This window comes from Centruroides vittatus, unplaced genomic scaffold (assembly GCF_030686945.1).
Source record: "Centruroides vittatus isolate TY-2023 unplaced genomic scaffold, ASM3068694v2 contig_1224, whole genome shotgun sequence".
Lineage (NCBI taxonomy): Eukaryota > Metazoa > Arthropoda > Arachnida > Scorpiones > Buthidae > Centruroides > Centruroides vittatus.
Window position 1 is genome coordinate 101,216 of NW_027120786.1, and position 22,927 is coordinate 124,142.

At 31.2% G+C, this 22,927-nt stretch overlaps 1 protein-coding gene across 3 annotated transcripts in view; it reads right to left on the reverse strand.

Annotated features, from left to right (window-relative positions):
- The window catches only part of Sec16 (Secretory 16), a 149,373-nt gene that overhangs the window by 47,500 nt on the left and 78,946 nt on the right, over positions 1–22,927 (reverse strand). For all 3 annotated transcript variants that reach the window (XM_067285302.1, XM_067285298.1, XM_067285310.1), the window contains 13 exons: positions 22,176–22,324; positions 22,003–22,067; positions 21,795–21,930; positions 21,393–21,665; positions 21,146–21,325; positions 20,858–20,975; positions 14,392–14,503; positions 8,515–8,620; positions 8,383–8,436; positions 8,227–8,313; positions 1,185–1,298; positions 1,000–1,099; positions 775–891 (listed from right to left, as the gene is read on the reverse strand). In XM_067285302.1, coding sequence (XP_067141403.1) covers positions 775–891; positions 1,000–1,099; positions 1,185–1,298; positions 8,227–8,313; positions 8,383–8,436; positions 8,515–8,620; positions 14,392–14,503; positions 20,858–20,975; positions 21,146–21,325; positions 21,393–21,665; positions 21,795–21,930; positions 22,003–22,067; positions 22,176–22,324 — 1,611 coding nt within the window. The remainder of the gene's footprint in view (positions 1–774; positions 892–999; positions 1,100–1,184; positions 1,299–8,226; positions 8,314–8,382; positions 8,437–8,514; positions 8,621–14,391; positions 14,504–20,857; positions 20,976–21,145; positions 21,326–21,392; positions 21,666–21,794; positions 21,931–22,002; positions 22,068–22,175; positions 22,325–22,927) is intronic.

The window sequence follows — 22,927 nt, forward strand, 5'->3', positions numbered from 1 at the left end:
TCTTCTGGAAGAACGAAATTGAAGTGCAAATGCTGTCGAATATATGTAGATGTAGAATTTTATCGTCCCCTTTCTTCTCATTAAATATTTGTTAAAAATAAATTTTTTTTTATACAAATAATTAATGTAAGTTAAATATTAAAAATTACTAACTATAAAAGTATTTGGGTAAATGCTTGGGGCTCCTTTCAGAGTAGGATACCCCCTATGAGTGCCTCTGCCTCTCATAAAATGACTTGGTATTTAATTTTGCCAGAGTCAGGAGTCAGAGTCGGCCTACTAAAATTATCAGGAGTCGAGTGTTCTTTTTTTACCGACTCTACAGCCTGCTTGTTACACAGTAAACCCCTACTAACTTGGACTAATAGGAAGGGAAAGTTGTTTTGAGTTTATGAAAATCCAAGTTAGTGAAGTGTCTTTTCCAACAACATGAATAAACAATAGAGTAATTTATTATGATCAGCTCTACACAAATTTTACTGAGTTGAGGTTATACTACTAAATTTATTATTACAGGAAATGATCTAAAAAATTTCATGACAGTACAAAATAGGGCCATGTACAGTCTTTAGTAACTTACTGACTACAGTAACATAATGCACAGAATCATAAAGACTTCTGGATATTGAAAACAATATACAGAAGTTTTCTCAACAAAATTTCTTATTTTTCTATTGTTGATAAATTTTAAATTACTATTTTTAAAAAATTTGTTCAATTTATATGAAGTCTGAATTATTGAGAGTATTTGCTGTATTATTAAAACTATCTTACCCTGAATATTAGTAGAAGTCTGAAGTTCAAATTGATTATTTTCATTTCTCCACATCTGATACTGTTGTTGTGAAAAATTTTGAGTTTCAGAGAATGGACTAGAAATTTGTTCTACTTCTATTTACAAAAAAAAAAAAAAACAAATTTATATAAGTATTATTTTCTAACTAAGTTATTAGTGTGTTTTATTAACTTAAAAGCTTATAAAGTTAATAATACACTAACCTGAATTATTCTTTACAAATTGAGATGTATCAATTGATGAATCAACAACATTTGAAATGTTATCAGCATTGTTCACATTAGAATTTAATGAATAATCATCCTATAATGTTAAAATTCTTGGTGTTATAAAAACAACAAATAATAATAATAATAATAATAATAATTTTTTTTTAGAAAATACTCACTGTATAACTACATAACTTCTTTAAATTAATTAACCAAATTGGATCACCTAGTTCTTCTAATTCACCTTGACCTTGGGTGAAGTGAGGATCATGATATTTTAATTTATCAGCTAACTGGAAAATAATTTTAGGTATTAAAATAAAATTTTTTTAAAAAAGTACATTAAAAGATTTCAAATGCATGGTTTAAATCTAGTCTGTAGTTTTACAGAAATATTTGAACAGACATGACAAATGTTATAATTGAACTTGTTTATAATTTATTTATTTATATTTTTTAGATACATACATTAAAATTATAACAATATTTATGTCACATCTGTTTGATTTTCTGTAAAAACTACATGCTAAGATTTCACATTTGCTATGAACTGCACATTTGAAATCTTTTAACATACTTTTTAAAAATTCAAATGTTATATATGCTCAATCTGAAGATAACATTTTGAAACATTGAAAGTACTTGTTTCATTTAAAACTTTTCAAACTAAACAACTTTAATGCCAAAAGACAGTTTGGTTTATTCTTAATTGTATTTTTAAAAACAGTTACTTGTATTTAAATATTTGGTACACACTGTAAGGAATAGCATTATACAAAGTTGTTACTTTGTTAATGCCTGGAGACATTATGTTATATTTTGATTCCTATGGAATTATGGATGATAAAATAGACATTTAGATGAAAGTGTTTTTGTTTCTTGTCATTAGCTCAAGTTCATGAAAGAAAGCTTACATAATGCAGATGACAGGACTGGAAAACAATAATATATAGTAAGTAAATAAATCTGATACATTTTTCTCAAACTATTGGGTTGTTTGGAAAGTAATTTTGTTTTTATATCACCAGAGGAATTAGTTGTATTTTTACCTGTCAATTTCACTTTAAACCATATTGTTATAATATATATTGACAACTGACATTTTAAGGCTTACTTGTAAAAAATTGTTTATATCTGTACAATTGATTTTTTTTTGGTGTCCCATCAAATGTGGAGAATCAAAAGTAGCATTTTCAGCATATTATGCTTTTTTATTAACAAAAAAATAAAAATGCTATTCAAGCAAGAAAAAATTGTGTGATGTATATGTGGAAGATGTGTTGACAGAACAACAGTGCCAAAACTGGTTCACAAAATTTCATTTTTGCAATTTCAATATTGAAGATGCACCATGTTCTAGAAGGCCAGTTGAAGCTGAAGAAGACAAAATGAAGATATTGATTAAAGCAAACCGCCGAATAACAACACGAGAAATTGCTAAGAGATTAAATTTGTCAAATTCAACTGTTTATGATCACTTGAAACAACTTAGTTTCATTTCAAAGCTCAATATATGGGTTCCACATGTTCTTAAAGAAAGAGATGCTCTCTTTAGTGGGTTTTAAGGAAATTCTTTTTTCAAGCTTCTACCAGACAATTCCACAATTGATTTGGAAGTGTAATGCTGTCAATTGGGTAAATTGAGTGATACCATCAAACAGAAAAGTTTGTACAGCTGGATGGGATGTGCTATCATCACACCCACCATATTTGCTAGATTTGGCACTCTCTGATCATTACTTGTTTTGGTCTTTACAAAACTTTTTAAATGGTAAAACATTTACTTTAAATTAGGATGTCAAAAATCATTTGGATCAGTTTTTTGTAAGCAAAGATCAAAACTTTTATGAATGTGGAGTCATGCTACTACCAGAAAGATGGCAACAGGTATTTGACCAAAATGGTCAATATATAATTCAATAAAATATTTATATATTATAATTGTTTTTTTTTTGTGAAATAAAAATAAAGAAATTACTTTCCAAACATCCCAATATTTTAATTAACATTGGTAATGATGGTTAAATATTTATGTTCATTATAATATAAAAAAAAATTAACAAAATATCACCCAAGGAAGTAAATTTGGACACATTACAGAAAATTCTCTAATTTCAATTTCTTCCTATAATAAACCTCTCTCTATATTGAACAACTGACAATCCCCAGCAAATGCAGTATATAAACATATGGAAATTAAAATGCCAGATAATGAACAACTTCCAAAATAGTCTGGTAAAATGCCCTTTATTTTAAATTCCTGCCATTTATGTTACAGCACACTATATCAAAATATTTGTTTGAGAAGAAGTTGAGGATGCTAGCTCCAACTATGAGCATTATTATCTTTAATAATTATGGATAGTTTTAAATAGACGCAAGACAGAGTTGCCAAATCCTGCAATCTGCTGCTAACTGGGGTAATTTTGAAGAAATTTGTAGTTTTATGTCAATGTCACAACTTATTGTGCTTATTAAAAATATTTATTTCTTATCTACATAATTCTGACATTAGGTGTACTTTTAATTAACAGGTGTTGTTAACCTGTTAATTAAAAGTACACCTAAAAAATTGTTGCAACATAACAGTATTTTTTTTTTTTTTGGCAATGTTTTGATAAGCACTTGTATAAACCTCAATTGGCAACACCACCACAAGTATGAAAAATTTGGCACCTTTATAAACAGTTTACAGTAGAAGTGTAAAGAAATTAAACAAGTGTCATATGTTTTTAATTTAGCCTACATTCTATTAGGAAACTTTATTTCTAAATGCATTTTATATTTTCAAAGTCATAACTGAACATTTGTTATTTTCCATATATAAGATTCTTCTTACATTGGTTTTTTTCAAATCTGTTAATTCGAAAATTTGCATTATCATCAGACAAAACACTGGAAAATTGAAACCTAGAAATTTGAAATTTAGAAAGCAAGTGGTTGCCTTAGTTGGATAACATCTAGTTAAAGAATGAGCAATTACTTATTGTGACAGTCACAATGCTGACTTCAATTTTTAATCACATTTTTAATGTATTTAATTTAAAATATATGCTCTCCACTTCAAATTAATAGTAGCTTGCCCCTGTATATCATTCTTTTCCTTTAAGATTAGAGTTGTGCCAGTCATCTATCTATCTAGCATACTACGGGAAAAATTTTTGAATTGAAATAACATGACTTTCAATTTTTATCGGAAGTTCTTATATACTTAATTGAGCCCTCCTGCCCAAAGGTTTCCATATCTGATCTCATCTTTTGTCTATCTAATTACATTCTCGAGATTAAGGAAAGACAAGACAGACAAATGGACAAACAACAGCAGGAATTTATAGGGCTATAATTTTCTCAAATTGCAGTCCAATAAGAATGTTTTCCAAGTCAAGTGTCTAGACCAGGGTTAGCCAACCCTTTTTACTAATGGACCAAATTAGAAATTTACATATATTCAGAGGGCCACAAAGGTACAGTACCTTATATAAATAGATTCTTTTTAAAAAGTTCAAAATGTGAATATCAAATTTTAATAACAAATATATAGAATTACAAAAAAATACTGTATTATTTATTGACAGTATAAAAAGAAATTATATTCACAAAATAAAAATACAGTAGAGCGTCAATAAGTGGAACCAATTGGGGACTGGGGTCCTTCCAGTTAATGATTTGTTCCAGTTTCCAACTTTGTACGAAAAAATACATTAACCTGTCCAATGTTCAAATTTTTCTCCGTTGCGTATCGCTTCGTGTTGAATTTTTCTCTGTTGCGTGTCGCTTCGTGTTGAATTTTCGTCGATTTTAAGCCTAACGAAAATTTTTATAATAATCATCGAGGCTATCATATCGTTAAAAATTATTTCTGCATTTTGTACAAACAAAATAAATATATTAAAGAATATAAAAAACATGAAAATTATACTTTAGAAGTAAATTTAGTATCAAAAACATTCGATTCAGCACGACACAGTCCGACTGAAAATCGTTCCACTTTCCGGCCATTCCACTTACCGACGTTCCACTTATCGACGCTCTACTGTAAATTCAATGCAATTTTTGACATTGCCTTCCTTTTATAGTATCGTTTCATATCAAAATGACATGAAAGTGTATCCAGTTAAATGAGAATAATTTTTACAACATACTTTACCAAAATAAATGAAAATATGCCTTAAAAAATTTAGTGTGCAGTGGGCCGCACAAAAATATTAAGTGGGCCACAGTTGTACAGGTTAAACATTCCTGGTCTAGACAATAACAACGAAAGATCAGTACAATAAGATACATATAATATTGAACAATCAGACAAGAAGCAGTTTCAGACGGACAGGAAATATTTTGACGATGAGTATAACAAAGTTACAACTGACAATAATGCGCAAATGCAATATTATGCTTTGAATAATCATAATGAATCTGTTAGTAAACAGTTTGTATCTGTAAGATGATAGAACTCATACAACAGGCATAGGAAATATGACAATTAATATATTAATTATAATAATTTCAACTTACTAGAACAAAGCATTCAACAAAAAATTTATTTATCACGCATGATGCATTAATATAAACATTTCATGGTTTATCATAAAATATTAGACAGTTTCTCTAAATGCTTGATCAAATCATCATTCAGTCTAATTGGAATGAAGCTACCACTTGTCTTAACTATAAAACTAAATGGTGTGGTGTATGAATGCAGCTATTTCCGTAAAATAGCATATTTTATTTGAAACACATGAAACGATTTTCAAATAAAATATGCTATTGTTTAATTGCAAATTACTACTTTCTGAGTGAATCAAAAACCTTAATTCTGAAAGATATTCCTCTCAGCTTAAAGTTCAGTGATGAAAATGTAATTAATTACATTATTGATGGTCTGATTAGTGAATCATTGAAAATTTTATTGCATGGAGAACAGTTTGAATCAACCTTAAATACAGAATGACTTTGTTGAAGTCATTCTGTATTTAAGCTTGATAGTATATGCAATCATTTGACATTATTTGTATTTTGAAATCATATATATATGTATGTATGTATGTGTCTTAATGTCTCAAATATTCAACATTTTGTTGAAATTTCAAAAAACAGATTTACTAAATTCAATATTTAATAATTTCTTTTTTAGTGTAAATTTTATCAAAATTAGTTTGTGATTATTTTTATTATATAGTATATTAAATGTAATTATGATTATTTTCTCATTCTTAACAGATTTTTATTGAGGCTAATGATATCAGAATGAATCAAAAGTTTCTGGATACTAACAACACTTTTCTGAAAAAGTTCTCTAGCAACTGGCAAAATTGCTGTGAATGCAAATGAGCTGGTATTTGCATCACCATCAAAACATGTACTATTGTTTTATAGAGCTGATAAGTTCATTCCTTTGGTGAATTTTATTTTCCACAACAAAAAATGACTGACAAAAACTCATCATATTCAAGGCACGTTGTATCATTACTGGAGACAATGGTTCAGTGCAAGAGTAGCAGCAGAAAAGATTTGCAAAATTAAAAGCCCAGGCCTGACAAACAAGACAACTGCAGCTGAATGGTTCTACCACTTCAATTCTGGGAATACAAGCCTCGTAGACAAGCCTTGGTCTAGACAACTACTGGTGGAACTGGATAATCCAGTACATTGGAAACAGGGTTCCTAATGACTGGGCTGTGGATGGAAACCGCTATGCTGAGCAACTGGGAAGAATGTTCGAAGTCCTGCACACTCATTATCCAACATTGCTTAATTGAAAGCGCACACCACACACTGCTATAGCACAATAATGTTCTGGGACACCATTTCAGTATGGTCCAATATAAGTTAGAAGAGCTGAAGGGGATCAAAGTTTTGTCTTACCCATCATACAATTCTAACTTTGCTCCAGATTTTCACCTCTTCCAATTGTTGGCACATTTTTTGCAAGGACATTCCTTCAATGCAGTGCATGATGTCAAAAACAGAGTTCATGAGTTTTGGCATTGAAACCAGCCAAGTGGTATTGCTGGTGGAATCCGCCAGTTTGCAAAAAAGATGGGTCAAGATCATTGCAAACAATCACCTTTATTTCAAGGAAAGACAGTCTCTGCATTTTAATATCAATAACGTTTTGTATCTTGCATCTGTCTCTGAAAACTTTTGAATCAACATGATATTTATAATAAAATTTCTATGATTTAAACAAAAAAATATTTGTGTAATTTAGCTTAAGAAGTTTAACTATAAAAACTGATGAAAACACCCAACATTGCTCATAAAAGATTTCTAAAGATGAGATAAAATAATTTTATGGCAAAGAAAGTAATATTAAAATAATACAAAATTCTAAAACAATATTGTATTGATGACACTATAAATTTCTGTTTAATGTCTATATCCAGTCTGGAAAATTTTTTGTAATAAAATATACCAAATTATTTATATGTTAAACCTAATATTTATTTAAAATAAAGAAAATTAGAATTTGGATTTAAATTATCCTTTCAAATCAGAATCAAGCATTATATTTATTATATCAGTATTTCCCAACATGAGATATCCAAAGTGCTTTCAGAAGGTACCTAACAGAAAAACTAGTTGCTACCACACAATAATTTTAAATTGGCCGTTTTAAAATTTAAAAGACGTTTATACTTGGGTCTGGAAGATATTGAATCACTTAGACCATAAAAGTGCTAACTTTAAGGTTTGTAAAAAAAAGTTTAAAGTATTTTATACATTTCTGAAGGTCCAAGTTCAGTTATTTTAATCTTAATCTTTGCTTTCTATTAATAAACTTTGTGTCTATATTACTAAAATGAAGGTCACAGTATTTTAAATTGCAAATTAATGATTAAAAATCAAAGATTATGGAGCAACTGTTGAAAACTATTTGGCAACGTTATTAAACTGTTTTCAGTTTAGAGATATCTAGGAGTATGTGAAATTATCCATTTTTATAAAAGTACATGGACTAGAAAAGGCTGGGAACCACTGCATTATACAGTATAGTTTAACTGAATTTTTGAAAAGTCAATATTTATACTTTACAAATTTAAAATACACCGTTCAAATTATATTCATCTAGTACAAAGTATGATGCTTTTTAAAGAAAATCTTTTTATTTAATATCAGATATAAAAAAAAATATTTAAATATTGGATATTTCTTTTTGAATTAGTAAAATTGTTAAAATATTTATGTAAATAAAAATCTAGAAAATTTTAACAGTGTACTTACATTGTATACTTGATTTATTAAATCTAAAGATATGCATCCATTTAATTTATGAAATGTTTGTGATATCATTTCACAGTAATGAAGTGCCTGAAATTTATATATAAAATTTTAAAATATAGTCAATATCAAAATGAACTGTTTTAAAGTATCACATACCTCTTGAGGAAAGCCATATTCAACAAGTCTAGTAGCATATATAAATTTATATGCCTGTAGATAATATTAATTAATAAATTAGATTTATACAAAATAAATTATTTAAAATAGAAAGTAAATTTATGTACATACTTGTAAATGAGGAAGAACATATTCTGGATTTGCTAATGTTTGGGCATATTCATAAATTTCTGTACACTGTATAGCTTCATTAGATGCAAACTGTTGAAATGGTAATCTAAACATAAAAGAAATTATATTTCATTTTCTATAACACTATTGTGAAAATAAATATATAATGTTCAGAGTGATCACAATATTCATAGATCTGTGATAATTTTTTTACGTTTCAATAAAATTTCAGATCACTTTATTAAGTTTTTACACTTATTTTTTTTCTTTAAACTATTTATATCATATAACATTTGTAAAAAGTCAAATTTACTACACTATTAAAATATTTAAAAAATTCTTTTCATTATAAAATTAAGTAGAATGCTGAATATGGAACAATTTATAAAAATGCTATTACAATTATTAAAACAACTTTGATATTATGAAGCCATATGAAATCTAAGAAATATTCTTTTATATTAAAGTTTTATATTTCATTTGTTTTACATCATTATACACTACTGACAAAATTTAAGACCAACAAAAAAAAAAAGACATGGTAATTTAAGTTAATTACATTTAGTATGATTAGTTCAGGTTTCTACAGATGTCAACACCAACCAGACAAGAATTTAACATAAAAATTGATCAAGAAAGTGCTCTAATCATTTTTTTATTTTTAGTTGTGCTAACATTATGTCTCGTGAAAATGAACGTATCATCGTCATCAAGTTGCACAAGTTGGGAATGAAGACAGCCGACATTGTTCGCGCGACTGGTTTCCAACAGAGGACTGTCTACAGGATCGTGAAATGTTTCAAGGAGACTGGAGGGACTGTGGACCATCCTCGGAGCGGTCTTCCAACCACTGCAACCACTCTAGAGAACATCAACAAAGTGAGATGCTGGATTCGATGCAATCTGGAGGTGTCCATGCGCAAAACGGCTAAGGAAGCTCCAAATCAGTGAGGAGCAAGTTCGTAATATCATCAAGATGAAGCTGAGATTTCGCAGCTACAAGATCACCTGCGTCCATTTCTTAAATGAAGTGATAAAGGCAAAAAGGCTCGAGAAAGCTCGCCGAATGTGTCAGCTGGTCGGCGCTGGTCACTTGAACAAGGTGCTCTTCACTGACAAGTAGATTTTTACCCTCGAGCCGCTTCAAAATTGCCAAAACCATCAACAGCTGTTCAAGAAGAGTCAACAAGAAGACTGCTGCTGAAAAAACCATTGGTTACAACCATTTTTCAGCCTCAATCATGGTGTGGGCCAGCATCTGCACCACTGGGAAGATGCCACTGGTCTTCATTGAGCAGACTATCAAGATCAACGCTGCCATCTACCAGCAACGGGTCCTACACAATGTATTGGAGCCATGGGCATCACAGCACTTCAGCCCAGAAGGATTCATGCTTCAGCAAGACTGGGTACCGGCGCATTTAGCCCAATCGACAATTACTGTCTGTAAAGAGCTGTTTCTGGGCTTTTGGGGCAAAGACATTTGGCCGCCTATCTCGCTGGATCTTAATCTGCTGGACTACTCACTCAGTGTGGTCGATCCTGGGGCAAAAAATCTCGGGAATACAATATGCCACCGTGGACCTACTGAAAGCAGTGTTTACGCGTGCCTGGGATGAAATTTCAGTGGAAGAATGCATGACCATCGTTGGAACTTTTCGCAAGCAACTATGTAAATGTACTGAAGCCCAAGGAGGCAATTTTGAGCATTTGTTGTGAACTTTTTTGCTTATTGTTATTCGTTAAATAAAACTTATTGTTTGTTTAGTTTCGTGAATTTATTTATTTGTACAGTATTTTTATACTGCTGAAGTATTTCAAAAAATTGACAGGAGCTTTTCAAGCACCCTGTATGCATTCAATGATATAACAAGGGGTATGATTAGTTTTTATAAAACTTTATCTTAGTTTCTACTTCCTAAGTTATTGTTATAGTCAAATTCTCATTTTAGTAATGAGGTTATAATTTTTCAAAACACTGTATGACAGCTAATATACCTACTTAAATACTTCACAGGCTACCTTATAACTAATCAGGCATATTGAATAATTGGTTATATGTAAAATATCCTCTGATTGATTGGACATGCACATTGCATGTCATATAACCAATCAAAGATTGTGCTATCCAGTGTTGCCCATTATTTAAACAAATTGCATAATAGTAATGTCATAAAATCAGTGGCGTAGCATAGTGGGGCGGCAGGGGTGGCACTTTTAGGGGCGGCATTTTTTCACAATAAATAATAATATCTTGTAAAAATTTGAACCATTTCATTTCATATTTTTGTCGCACCTACGATTCGGACCGATTGAAATTAGCATGGAATTTTTCATTACTTATTCTGTGACGAAACTGGGGAATCCTCTTTCTTTAAATGAATGTATAATAATGACATCTTGCTCATTGTAGCGACTGACAATACTGTCTGTACTGACTTGTAGGGATTCCCCGTATTTTATTTAAGGGGGTGGAATTTTCCTCTGCCCCAGACGGCTGACACCCACGCTACACCACTGCATAAAATTAGCCTGACAGTACACTGTTGTCATTACTCCAAGTAATGGTAACAAGTAATGTTATCTCCTAAATTAAGTCTTATTGAACCCATTACACAATAAACATAGTTTGACTGATTATAAGACAGTGATTTTTATTTATTTTAAGAAACAAGATTGCTGTTCAACTTCCTGTCGGTACTTATATATCTAATGAAACAATATGCAGTTTTCTATATCCTTAACAATTTTTTTTTGTTTTAATTTATCATCTATAATATTAAATAGTTTAAATTATATGAAAATTTTAAGAAAAACAAGTAAACTTATATTTTTTTCTAATTTTTAATTAATTAATTTGCATAATCTATTGATTTTATTTATACAAAAAAAACCACACAAAAAAAATCATCAAATACTCTAGAGCCAATTAGAATATAACAAATTTGTTAAACAATGGTATTTCCTATATTCAATAGTTATGATACCTAGTTTAACACAAAAATTCCACCTTTAGTTAGTAGTAGTGTAAAATTTTTATTGCTGAAAAAAATATATTTTATATCAAAATTACATATAGTTTTTTGTTGTGTATTTTTTTAAATGAAAGCAAGCTGCTTTAATTTTACATTTTTAAATTTTAATAAATCAAAAAATTTTCTTTATTCTAATTCTATATGCTATTTTATATTGCTACCTATATAGAGTTTACTGCCAATTCATAAATCCTGAAGTTTACAGTAATCTAAACAATATTGTACAGTACATGATGTAATTACTTTAAGTCAGTAATTTTGAAACTTTTTAAAGAGATGATCCCTCTTTTTGTAAAAGCACATTGACTTATAATTTTCTTAGGATGTAATTTATTATAATAAAACTAAGATTTTTAATTTTTTGTTAGCATGCATTTATATTTCAAAAAAATAAAATACCACTAAATGAAATTTTGTTGTATTGACCCCACTGTAGTCATAATCTCAATAGTAATAGATAATATAATAATTTTAACTAAACAAATATATTAGTTTCAAGTGTTTTTAATATATTGCATTGAAACTAATGCATAGAATATTGGGTATATGTAGGACTTTTATCTGAAAAATAATATGGACCAATACTTCATACTTCCTACAAAGTAGCATGTAACAGTAAAACCATCCAAACAACTCTAGAGGTCAGAATAAGCTGGGTCCTAGATATTTTATCTGGCACCCATAAAATAATGCTTGTTAAATATTTATAAATTTTTATGAATTACTATAAGTATATTAATTCATAACAATTGTAAAGGAAGTATGAAATACATTGAAGTACAATAGAATTCATTTCAGTGCTATTAAAGTCTTAAGAAAATTAATATGAGTAAAAGGTCATTATTGAAAAAGCTAGTGATTTTTAACATATAGCAATTAATATCAATATATTGCAGGTGATCAATATAATAAATGATGATAATATTTTTTTAAAGTTGTATATTCACATCACCTTTGTTTCCAGTAAATACATTTATTTTATATCTTTATTTTTATATGCTTACACATATGAGCAATTATTTATTGTGACATCATCACAATGCTAGGCTGCAATTTTTAATTTAATTAATTTAAAATATGTGCTCTGGATTTAAGTAGTGTCTTGCCCCTATACATCATATTTTTCCTGCTAACAAGAGAGTCATGCTGATCATCTATTTCAGTGATTCTCAAAGTGGGGGTCGCAAAAAATATTTGGGGGGTCACTGAAAAATTGATGCCAGATCAATTTTTTTCAAATATTTTACAAATTTACTATGGATTCATGTTTAGAAATAATAGAAATAAAAAATATATAAAATAATTTTTACTTAAATAAATTGCACATATAAATAATAAAAAAAATATAAATATTTTAATATGAGCCTAATATTCATAAATTTGTGCGCTATTGGGGAATCCCCTGAGTTCCACTCTTAGCCTATACTATGATAGAACAACATTGTCATTTGGAACGGTGTTCGCTAGCAGCGTTGGGTCTGTAGGCAAGTCGAGTTAGAAATACAGTAGGGCATCAATTATCCAAAAACTGATCAACCGAAAGCTTTTCAGTCAGCAAATTTAAATTTCCGCTAATGCTGTGGTGCTGCAATATTTGGCTATGTCTTGGGCTACTCCAATATTATTTTATTATCATTTTTAGCTGGCAGCACTGGAGCGAGTGAGCACCATGAGGGGGTACTTAACCCCCTCCCTCCAGGATGCTTTCCTACACAGTCATTCTTTGGGGGTCCTTTGAAATTTTTAAGTGCAAAAAGGGGGGGGGGACCAAAAAGTTTGAGAAACACTGATCTATCTAACTTCATTCTGGGGAAAATTTTTGAATTTAAATCATGTGACTTCCAGTCTAGATGAAGAGTTCTTACATAGATAATTGGGGCCTACAGCTCCCAATATTTCCATATCTGGTCTCAATTTTCATCTAACTCCATTCTCAAGATCAGTGGTTCTTAACCTTTTTAGTGGTCAGCACCCCCTTGAATCTGAAAATAAGTTCTTGCATCCTCCTTAAAAAATGTGTGTATATTTTTTATTTAAGAAAAAACATTTATTGCTTAAAAAACAAATGCCATGTTTATTTACAATATATTTTACTGTAAAACATAAAAAGCAATATTTAAATTTTAATGGCTAGGTGGTTGTTGTTTATTTATAATAATTCTATTAAAATGAGGCTCTTTTTTTCAAAGAGCCACATGTAAGTCATCAGATGCATTTAAGCGATTTCTGGCTTTTGTTTTGATATGCAAAAGTGCTGAAAATCCCATTTCACAATGGTAGGTATGGCAAATGGTAAAAGTGTTTCTAGTGCTGCTTTTGCCAGTTGTGGATAAGCTTCTAACTGTTTACACAAAAACTGTTCTTAGTCTAGTTTTTCAAATTCTATTTCCATATGTGCATTAGCTATTTTTTTAAAAATTTTTGAAATTTCTCTCGCACCCGAGGGTGCATGCATCCCAGGTTAAGAACCACTGCTCAAGATTAAGGATGGAGAGACAAACATGAGTGGAAATTTATGTTTGTTTTAACAGAATTTATTTTAATATATTACACATTTTTAACATTATATGAAATCTTAAACCTGCCTAATAATTTTGAAGTTTGTTAATATGACAGTACATTTGCAAACAATTTTATCAAAGCAATTACAATACACAATATATTTGATAACCTAACAAAATAGAATATTCTGTTTTTCAATATATTAAATAAAAATTCATATTAGAACAAAAAACATCAACAATAACACTAAAAGTATTCACAAAAAATAACAGACTAATAAACATAAAATACAATAAAAATGTATCAATAATTATAAATATAATTTATCAGTAATACATACAAATTACTTGATCCTAATAATACAAGTTTGCTTGATTTACTGGAGTAAGATCCAAAATCCAGCTGAGCCATTAAGTAACAAAAATGAGCAGCAGATAAACATCCAAGAGATGCTACAATAAAAGTATATCAATTAAATATAATAATTAATTTATATATATATATATACACACACACACAGGGTGGGCCAACAAAAACAAAACGGCAGAGTGTTCGTGTTCGTCCAAGCAAATCGCTCGGACAGGTCGATTTTATTCTTGAGGGGACATCTTTTGCAATAAAGTTTTTGCGATTCTGAATACAACAGACAACAAAAATTTTAAAAACTCATTTATTTTGTATTATCTAAACAAACATTTGTTTCAAAAAAAAAAATGTTTGTTTAGTTAATATTCAGATTCGTAAAAACTTTATTGCATAAGATGTCCCCTCGAAAATAAAATCGACCTGTCCGAGCGATTTGCTTGGACGAACACGAACACTCTGCCGTTTTGTTTTCGTTGGCCCACCCTGTATATATATATATAAAACAACATTTTCTTATTATTTAATACATAATAAAGTTGTGTAATGTCTACAATTTTAGCCATTTTATGTATCATAATTTTCAGTGCGTAATCTACAGTTTATTTGTGTTTTAAAGTTAACTTAGGAAAAAAAAATGCAAGTTATGCACTACTAGATTTTAAATTGCAAATATGAATTCATCCAATAGTAAGTTTAGGTAAACCAAAAGCTGTCATTAAAAATTGTAAAAAATCCTCTATGTGCCACACACAATTCATCCATATCATTCTTGTTCATCACTTCATAATTTCAGCTTGCCACATAAAGACAAAGGCATATTTGCTCCACTATTCTTATACTTGTAGTATCCTCTTGCTTATACAACAGTCTAGTTAGCTTCCAATTCATTTTTAAATCCCTTGTTAGCCTTGATCTTACCTTCTTCTTCATATCATTTCAATGTTTCTCTATCCTCTTTTTAATTTTAATGTTCTAATCATTGGCCCTATATAGTAGTAACTCTCTCTATTTTTCAATGCATTCATTTCTGATTGTCTTAGATCTGAAATCTTATCTTTCATTTCTAACCCTGAAAAATATGTTATTCCTTTTACTATACAAGGTATCCAATTAAAAATCTATTCAAAAGTAAAGAGATCTTTCTAGCATTTGTTAGGTTAGGTTAGGTTAGATTGTAGACTGCAGTAGAACACAGACATCAAAAATTATATTGCCATAACATGTATAGTTTCTACTGACACAATGTGCAAAGGATGCCACACAGTAATTTGAGTGGTACAACACGCATGATGTTAAATTTACAGCATGACCAATCATAACTCCATAACTCCTTCAGAACAGTTTATGAACTGACAAGACACTGTTTCCAGAATAAAGTGTATAACTCACAATGTGCATGAATGGGCAGACTGTGCCGCATGATGCATGCAACATATGCAACACCAAGTGTGTTTTACTCTAAACATTTGGTGTGGAATTTAAGTTGAGCAACTTCTTGGTTTCATATTCATTAATTGTACTGTAAATAAATCAATATCTGAGCATTTTAAACAAAACAGTAGATGAATGGCTTGATAACTTGCCATTGGCACTTTTTAATTGAATACCTTGTATAGGTAAATAAATATACAGTAGAGCATCGTTTATCCGAAAGCCGGTCAACCGAAAGCTTTCCGGTCGGACTGTGTCGTGCTGAATCAAATGTTTTTGATACTAGATTAACTTCTAAAATATAATTTTTTTGTTTTTATATTTTTCAATATATTTATTTTGTTTATACAAAATAAAGAAATAATTTTTAACGATACAATAGCCTCGATTATTATTATAAAAATTTTCATTGGGCTTAAAATCGACGAAAATTCAACACGAAGTGACACACAACAGAGAAAAATTCAACATCGGATAGGTTAATATATTTTTTCGTACATAATTGGTTATCCGAAAAAATCAGTTATACGAACAACCCCAGTCCCCAATTGATTCGGATAAACGATGCTCTACTATATTTTTCAGAGTAAGAAATAAAGAAGATAAGATTTCAGATCTAAGACATTAGGAATAAATGCAATGAAAATAGAAAGAGTTATTATATAGGGCCAATATAACTGCATGATGGCTCATTCCCTGACAAATGTGCATCAGTGACTCACACTGGTAATAATAATAATAATAATTGGAAAAGGGGGACTCCAGGTTTCACTCAGAGGTACGACCTGGAGGTAAGAAAGGTGGTGAAAGAAGGATGGGAGAGTGGTGAAGAGAAGTGGATGAAGATAAGGTCAGGGTACAGGTGAGAGCTCAGGGCGCCTGCAACGCATTTATCAAAATAACAAAAATACAAAATATATCATGAATACAAAAGGAGTATAAGGATAAAAACAGAATAAAATATAAAACTATGAACAAGATGGCGCGACAAGCATAAACAAGATACACAGCGAGCACAATATACATAGGAGGAACCGACAGTAATTAGGATTACAATAGTAAAGGACGGCAAGATTTGCCAAACGCGAAAACACATGGGAGGTAGTACAAACATAAGGGTTAAATTATGTTACAGCAGTAAGATACAGAAGAATACCTCTTAAGAGCATGAAAACAACAGGAGGTACTTGACACAGCATGAGTGTAAACACAACCAAGGGTTATGCAAAGAGGCATGGGGAACACATACAGCACGAGGCAGACACACTACCAAAAAAAAAAAAACAGATCATTCATGCAGTGTCACGCCTACCATCGGTGTTGGGCAGATGCCTCGATGGGTTTAGTGCTTCTGTTGCCAACAAGAAGTCGCTAAGATTATGGTAGATGTCTTTGTTTTCAATGAGAACCTTGAGAGGGCAAGGCCAGTTGTAACCAGCATGGAGAACACTTCCAAGGAGATTGTTTCTTTTGCTGTCAAATAGGCAACAGTCAAAAAGAAGATGTTTACTGTCTTGGACAGATGAATTGTCACAAGTGCACACATCATCATCACGAATGCGGAAGCGTTTCAGATATGCATGAAAATTGCCATGGCCAGTGAGGAGCTGGGTCATGGCAAAGGATGGTGAAAAGTGTTTCCATTCCAGACGGCGAGTGATGCTGGGAATAAAATCAAAAGTCAGTCTACCAGTATTGCTGCTATTCCATTCCTCTTGCCACTGTTGAATGGCAATTTGATAGTTCCAGTACTTGATCTTGGAGAAAGGAATTTTATTGTAGCAGGAGGGGAGTGAGGAGATGGCTGCAGATTTTGCAAGGTGGTCAGCGGCTTCGTTACCAATGACACCTGAGTGCCCACGCACCCACTTAAAATGTATGTTATGTCCATGAGTATTGTGCGTGAGGTAACGATGAATACGAAGAACATTATCTCCCCTTTTTCCTAGGCCAGTAATGGAGCAAATTGCAGTCATGCAGTCCGAATAGATTGTGATGGATTTAGAATGTGGGAACCAGTCGGCAAAAACATGATCCATTGCCTTAGTGATGGCAAGGATCTCTGCTTGAGGAACAGAACAATGTGGGCCAAGTTTGAAGGCAGAGCGGTGAGTCTTCCCTGTCTGGTGGTCGTAGAGAACAAAAGCAGCACCCACCTTGTCATTGTTTTTAGATCCATCAGTGAAAATGGATATATCGTTGGTATCATTATGGTCAGATAATTCATTGATGGTTGAAGGATAATCCTGGAGAATGTTTGAGGCAGTGCTCTTTAGTTCTGTTCCATAGAAGAAAATGTCTTCCTTGAGGTTATTAGGTAGTTCTGAGAGGATGTCACTGTTACCAATATTGTTGATAGGGCAATCATCAAGAAAGAGGTTATTGGCCTTCCAGTTTCTCAACATCATTCTGGCCTTAATGTGAATAGGGATCAGGCCAGCAATAACCAATAGAGCAGAGGTCGGAGCTGTCCGATACGCTCTGCATATTCTAAGAGCAGCAACTCTCTGGGCCTTCAGAAGTTTTCTTTGGATATACATCTTTGACGTGGCATCAGCCCAGACAGGGGCTGCATATAATAGAATTGGCTCGATGGCCCCAAGGTAGATATGTTTGGCCGCTTTAAAGCCGATGCCCCAGGTATTTTTAGCAATGCTGGTGAGGGCGTTTGATGCTTTTGTGGCCCTAGCAACCATCATATCAATGTGGCTGGTCCACTGCAGCCGTTGCTCTAGTCTGACTCCAAGGTAGGTGAATTCTCTGACCCGAGAGATACGGATACCATCAATTTCTATACGTGGACTCCTCTGAAGCGGGGTGGCTTTTGAGAAAATTATGTAGGAGCATTTCGAATAGTTAATAGGTAATTTAACTTTGGCACTCCAGTTCGAGATCTTGGTGAGGAGGCTATTACAGAGAATAGGTAGATTATCACTGTTTTTGTCCGATACGAGGATGACCGTATCATCTGCGTAACCTTGTAAAAGGTGGTTGTTGTTATTATTGGTGCTGTTGATACTAGTGAGCAAATCATTATGTACAATGGTCCAGAGGCCAGGCCCCGCTATAGAGCCCTGCGGGCAACCCATGGTAACGTGGTGGGTGTAGTTGACGTTATTAATATAAAGGCCAGCTTTTCTATCACTGATAAAGCTTTTTATGAGACCATATAAGTTCCTTGGGCAGCGATGGATTTGGAGTTGATACAGAATAGCAGGCCACCACAGGTTATCAAAAGCCCCACGAAAGTCAATTGAGGCAAGGAGTGTGTGTTTACCCTCCGCTTTGGCTTGTTTAATATAATCGATGATTTTTGTTAGAGCAGTTGATGTAGACCTTCCGGGCGTAAAGCCATGCTGGTGTGGGCTAAGGAGATCGTTCTTCCTAAGGAAGGAAAGGATTCTAGTAATAACAAGTCTGTCGAGAACCTTGCCAATAACCGGAAGCAGGCAGATAGGCCTATAATCCTTTGCATATTTCGGTGTCTCGTTAGAGCGTTTCCTAATAAACTTGACCGATGCAACTTTCCAGTCTTTTGGGAAGTATCCCAAAGAGAGGCAACGGTTGAACAAAGTAATAAATGTTGTTGGAATAGTTATGAATGCCTCTTTAATCATCTTGCCTGTGATTTGATCTAGGCCAGGGGCCTTCCTGTTGTTGATCAGTTTTATTGCATGATTGACATCATTATACGTGAAGGGGCGATCATCGTCTTGGTTAGTGGGTTGAGCGGTCCTGTTACGTAATTCACTCTGGGCTTCTGTATCACTGCCAGGGTCGTCAAAAGGAAAGTGATAGTTAAAGAGTTCATTGAGAGTATTATTCAGGTTGGTTGTGTATGAATCATCACTAGACTTCACAGGTGCAGGAATGTATGGCAACTGCTGAATAAGATAACACAATCCCATTCCATGGCCACTACATTTCCCAGGCTTGATCCCCAGTGGATTTTTTCCTGTGGGGTCATCTAAAAGTATTGGTATATAAAGCCAACATCATACAGAACTGGAGAGGAGTACAATAGACCTTTGAAATAGAAACACCAGGAATGCTATGTTCAACATCTACACCTTTGTATTGCCACTGAATATGGTTATTTTAACACTAACAAAATAAAACATTACAGAAATTGACATTTCAATAATTTCTGTAATGTTGTCTTTATTCCTTACAGTCAGAAATTATTTATTTGTTAAGTTATTCATCTTAAATTGATTCCCCTTGATTGTTTTAGCATTGAAACTATCATGCACCACATGCATACTGGAATTCTGTATAATTCCAGTAATTCTGGAATGAATTCTGTAATTCTGTGTAATTCTGGAAGAATTATTTTTGCCCCTGGATAGATGTTTAAGTGAACATCTTGTAAACTACATCTGTCCCCCTTTGACACATCTTTTCATAATATACATTCTCATGTTATCAATGTTTAATCTTATTTTCTTTTCTCCTCACTGATCTTTCACTCTTTTCCCTTCTACTACCTTGTCCTTTGTCTTATTATTATTTTTTAACAATTTTCTTTGGTATCATGATTTGAAACGTCTCTCCTTAACATTAATTTCTGAAGTAAAATAAACTGCTGAATTACCAGGCTTTAATATGGCTATGTAATTAATTAAATACTAAATAATTTGTCTAGAGGTAAATGCTGCCATCTTGTGCTAGGTTTAATAATTATAATAAATGCAGTTTATTTGGCTTTAACTATAAATTAGGTTTTAGAGTATGTTCAAATATAAAATCTTACATGATATCAATATTTTTTATCTATAAATTTTCAAACTACATTTTGATATGTTTGTATAATTGCTATAATTAACAACACAGTACTTATATTTTTCTTGAATTATTTCATATGATATAACATAAAATAAAGAATAAAAACTGTTTTGATTTAAATTTTTCTTTTATTCTTAATACTAGAAGAATTGAATTAAAAAAACTTTATTGATCTTTAAATTTAAAACAGAAAAATAAAAGTTTGCAGAATTTGTAAAACTTACCTAAGGTATCACCCAAAGTTGTTATACTTCTCAAATCTACTTCAGTTCTAGAAGAAGGATTGGAAAGTATCATAGCCAAATGTGGCCTCCAATCTCCCCATTTTTCATCTACTATTCGCTAGAAATATAAAATTGCATAAATAAGTAAAGAAACTTTCAAAAGGTTGCTTACATCTTTACAATTATAATTAAAAGAACAATTAAACAAGCATCTAAATTACATATATTTTTTTCCTGAAAATTTAAATCTAAACATACTAAGTGAGATTTTTTAAAATTTATTATTACCGTAACAGAAGCTGGCTGTCGACCAGACATTAACTGATATAATGTTTGTAAAGGATCATTAGGTGCTAAAGAATTTGCAAATCTCTTCATAACATTTGCATAATTATGTGGATCCATTTTTGATGCAAGAAACAAAGCATGACCCCATAAATTATGCTTCATAGCCCATTCTAAAGCATCCTGTAAGTGAGAGATTTATAAACACAAATAGAAATCAATATTCTAACTATAAAAGATTAAATCTAACCTGTTTTCCACCAAATAAAAGAAATTCTCTAAATTTTTGTGTAACTTTTTCTATATTCATGGATTCTGATGAATTTAAAATTGTTCTATCATGTGTTACTACTATTCCTTCATCTGGAGATGGTGTATCTGCAGTTGAAATTTGTTTTGTAGATTCTCCTATATCTGATAGGGTACCATCTGTATGTGTTACATCGGCTGAGCGTTTGGATACTGGATTTAAAATTTCATGATTGTTTAATAATAATTCCGCTACATCAGTTCCTGCTACACACTGGAAAATTATTATTAAATAAATAAACTAGATCTGCTTATAATGAAATTACATATCATTATATTTTAACATTTTTAGAAATAATTTATCAACTTCTTACAAGAATTTAAGATATGATAAAAATTTTACCCCATTTTGTCGTAGAAGCCTAATCATTAATTCCCATAATAAAATGCATGACTCCCGATCTGTAACTTGTTTAGTTTTTAACTGTTGAATTTTCTTCTGACAGAACTGTATTACATCATTTTTATGGGTTTTACCTCTATTAAAAAATAATAATGTTATAACAAAATTACTATTATTATTAATTATTATTATTTTGTAAAAGACATGCCTTTGAAGAGGACCAGGAAATATTTGTAGCTCTTTAACACATTCATCTTCTACAGGAAATAATTCCTAAAAATTGCATTTTATTGATATTTATATATTATAATTTAATATAATTACATTATTTTTCATTGTTCAAATTTTAAAAAAATACTTTTTCTGTTTATTGTTACTCACCTGCATGCTATGTATTTGTACATTAGATGATCTAACTGTTTCAGATAAATTTGTAAAAACTGTAATAAATAAACCTCCTGGACTAAAACACGATACTGGATGCGGACAGGAAAATTTTGTTGGTGTTAACCTTGCTGTTGATGATTGCTCTGTAATTAAATTTTTGATAAATATTAAAAAGTTTGTAAAATGTTCATATCTATAAAAACATTTTGTTCATTCTACACTCAATTTAGCTTATTTATTTAAAAAGATATTTTTCCAATATGCTTTTTTATTTTCTGCTTTTATTAGTTATTACTTTTAATTTGCCATATTAAATATAAAAATTCTACAAACAAAAATAAGGAGAACTAATATTTTTAGTCAAGTTTAGAATGCCATAAAATAAGTGGATAATGTTGCTGTTAATTTAACTACTGTTGAAGAATTGATGAGAAACTTCAGAAAAATAAAAGTTAAAAAGAATAAAACAGTTTGAACAAAATGTAATGGAAAAATTGTCTTATTATTACTTGGTTTAAATTTTCATGTTCTTATCTCTATCAAAACATAACTGGATGTTGTATCTTTCATATACAGTGGTGCCGCATTCTTTAAATTGAATTCATTCCAGGAGGCAGTTTACACTCAATCATTTGAAGGAATCAATCTTTTCCCTTAAAATTAATGGAAAGTGAATTCATTCCCAAACCCTAAACAATACCCATTTCAATAAACCAAAAACAGCAAATATAGTAAATCCTGTCTAT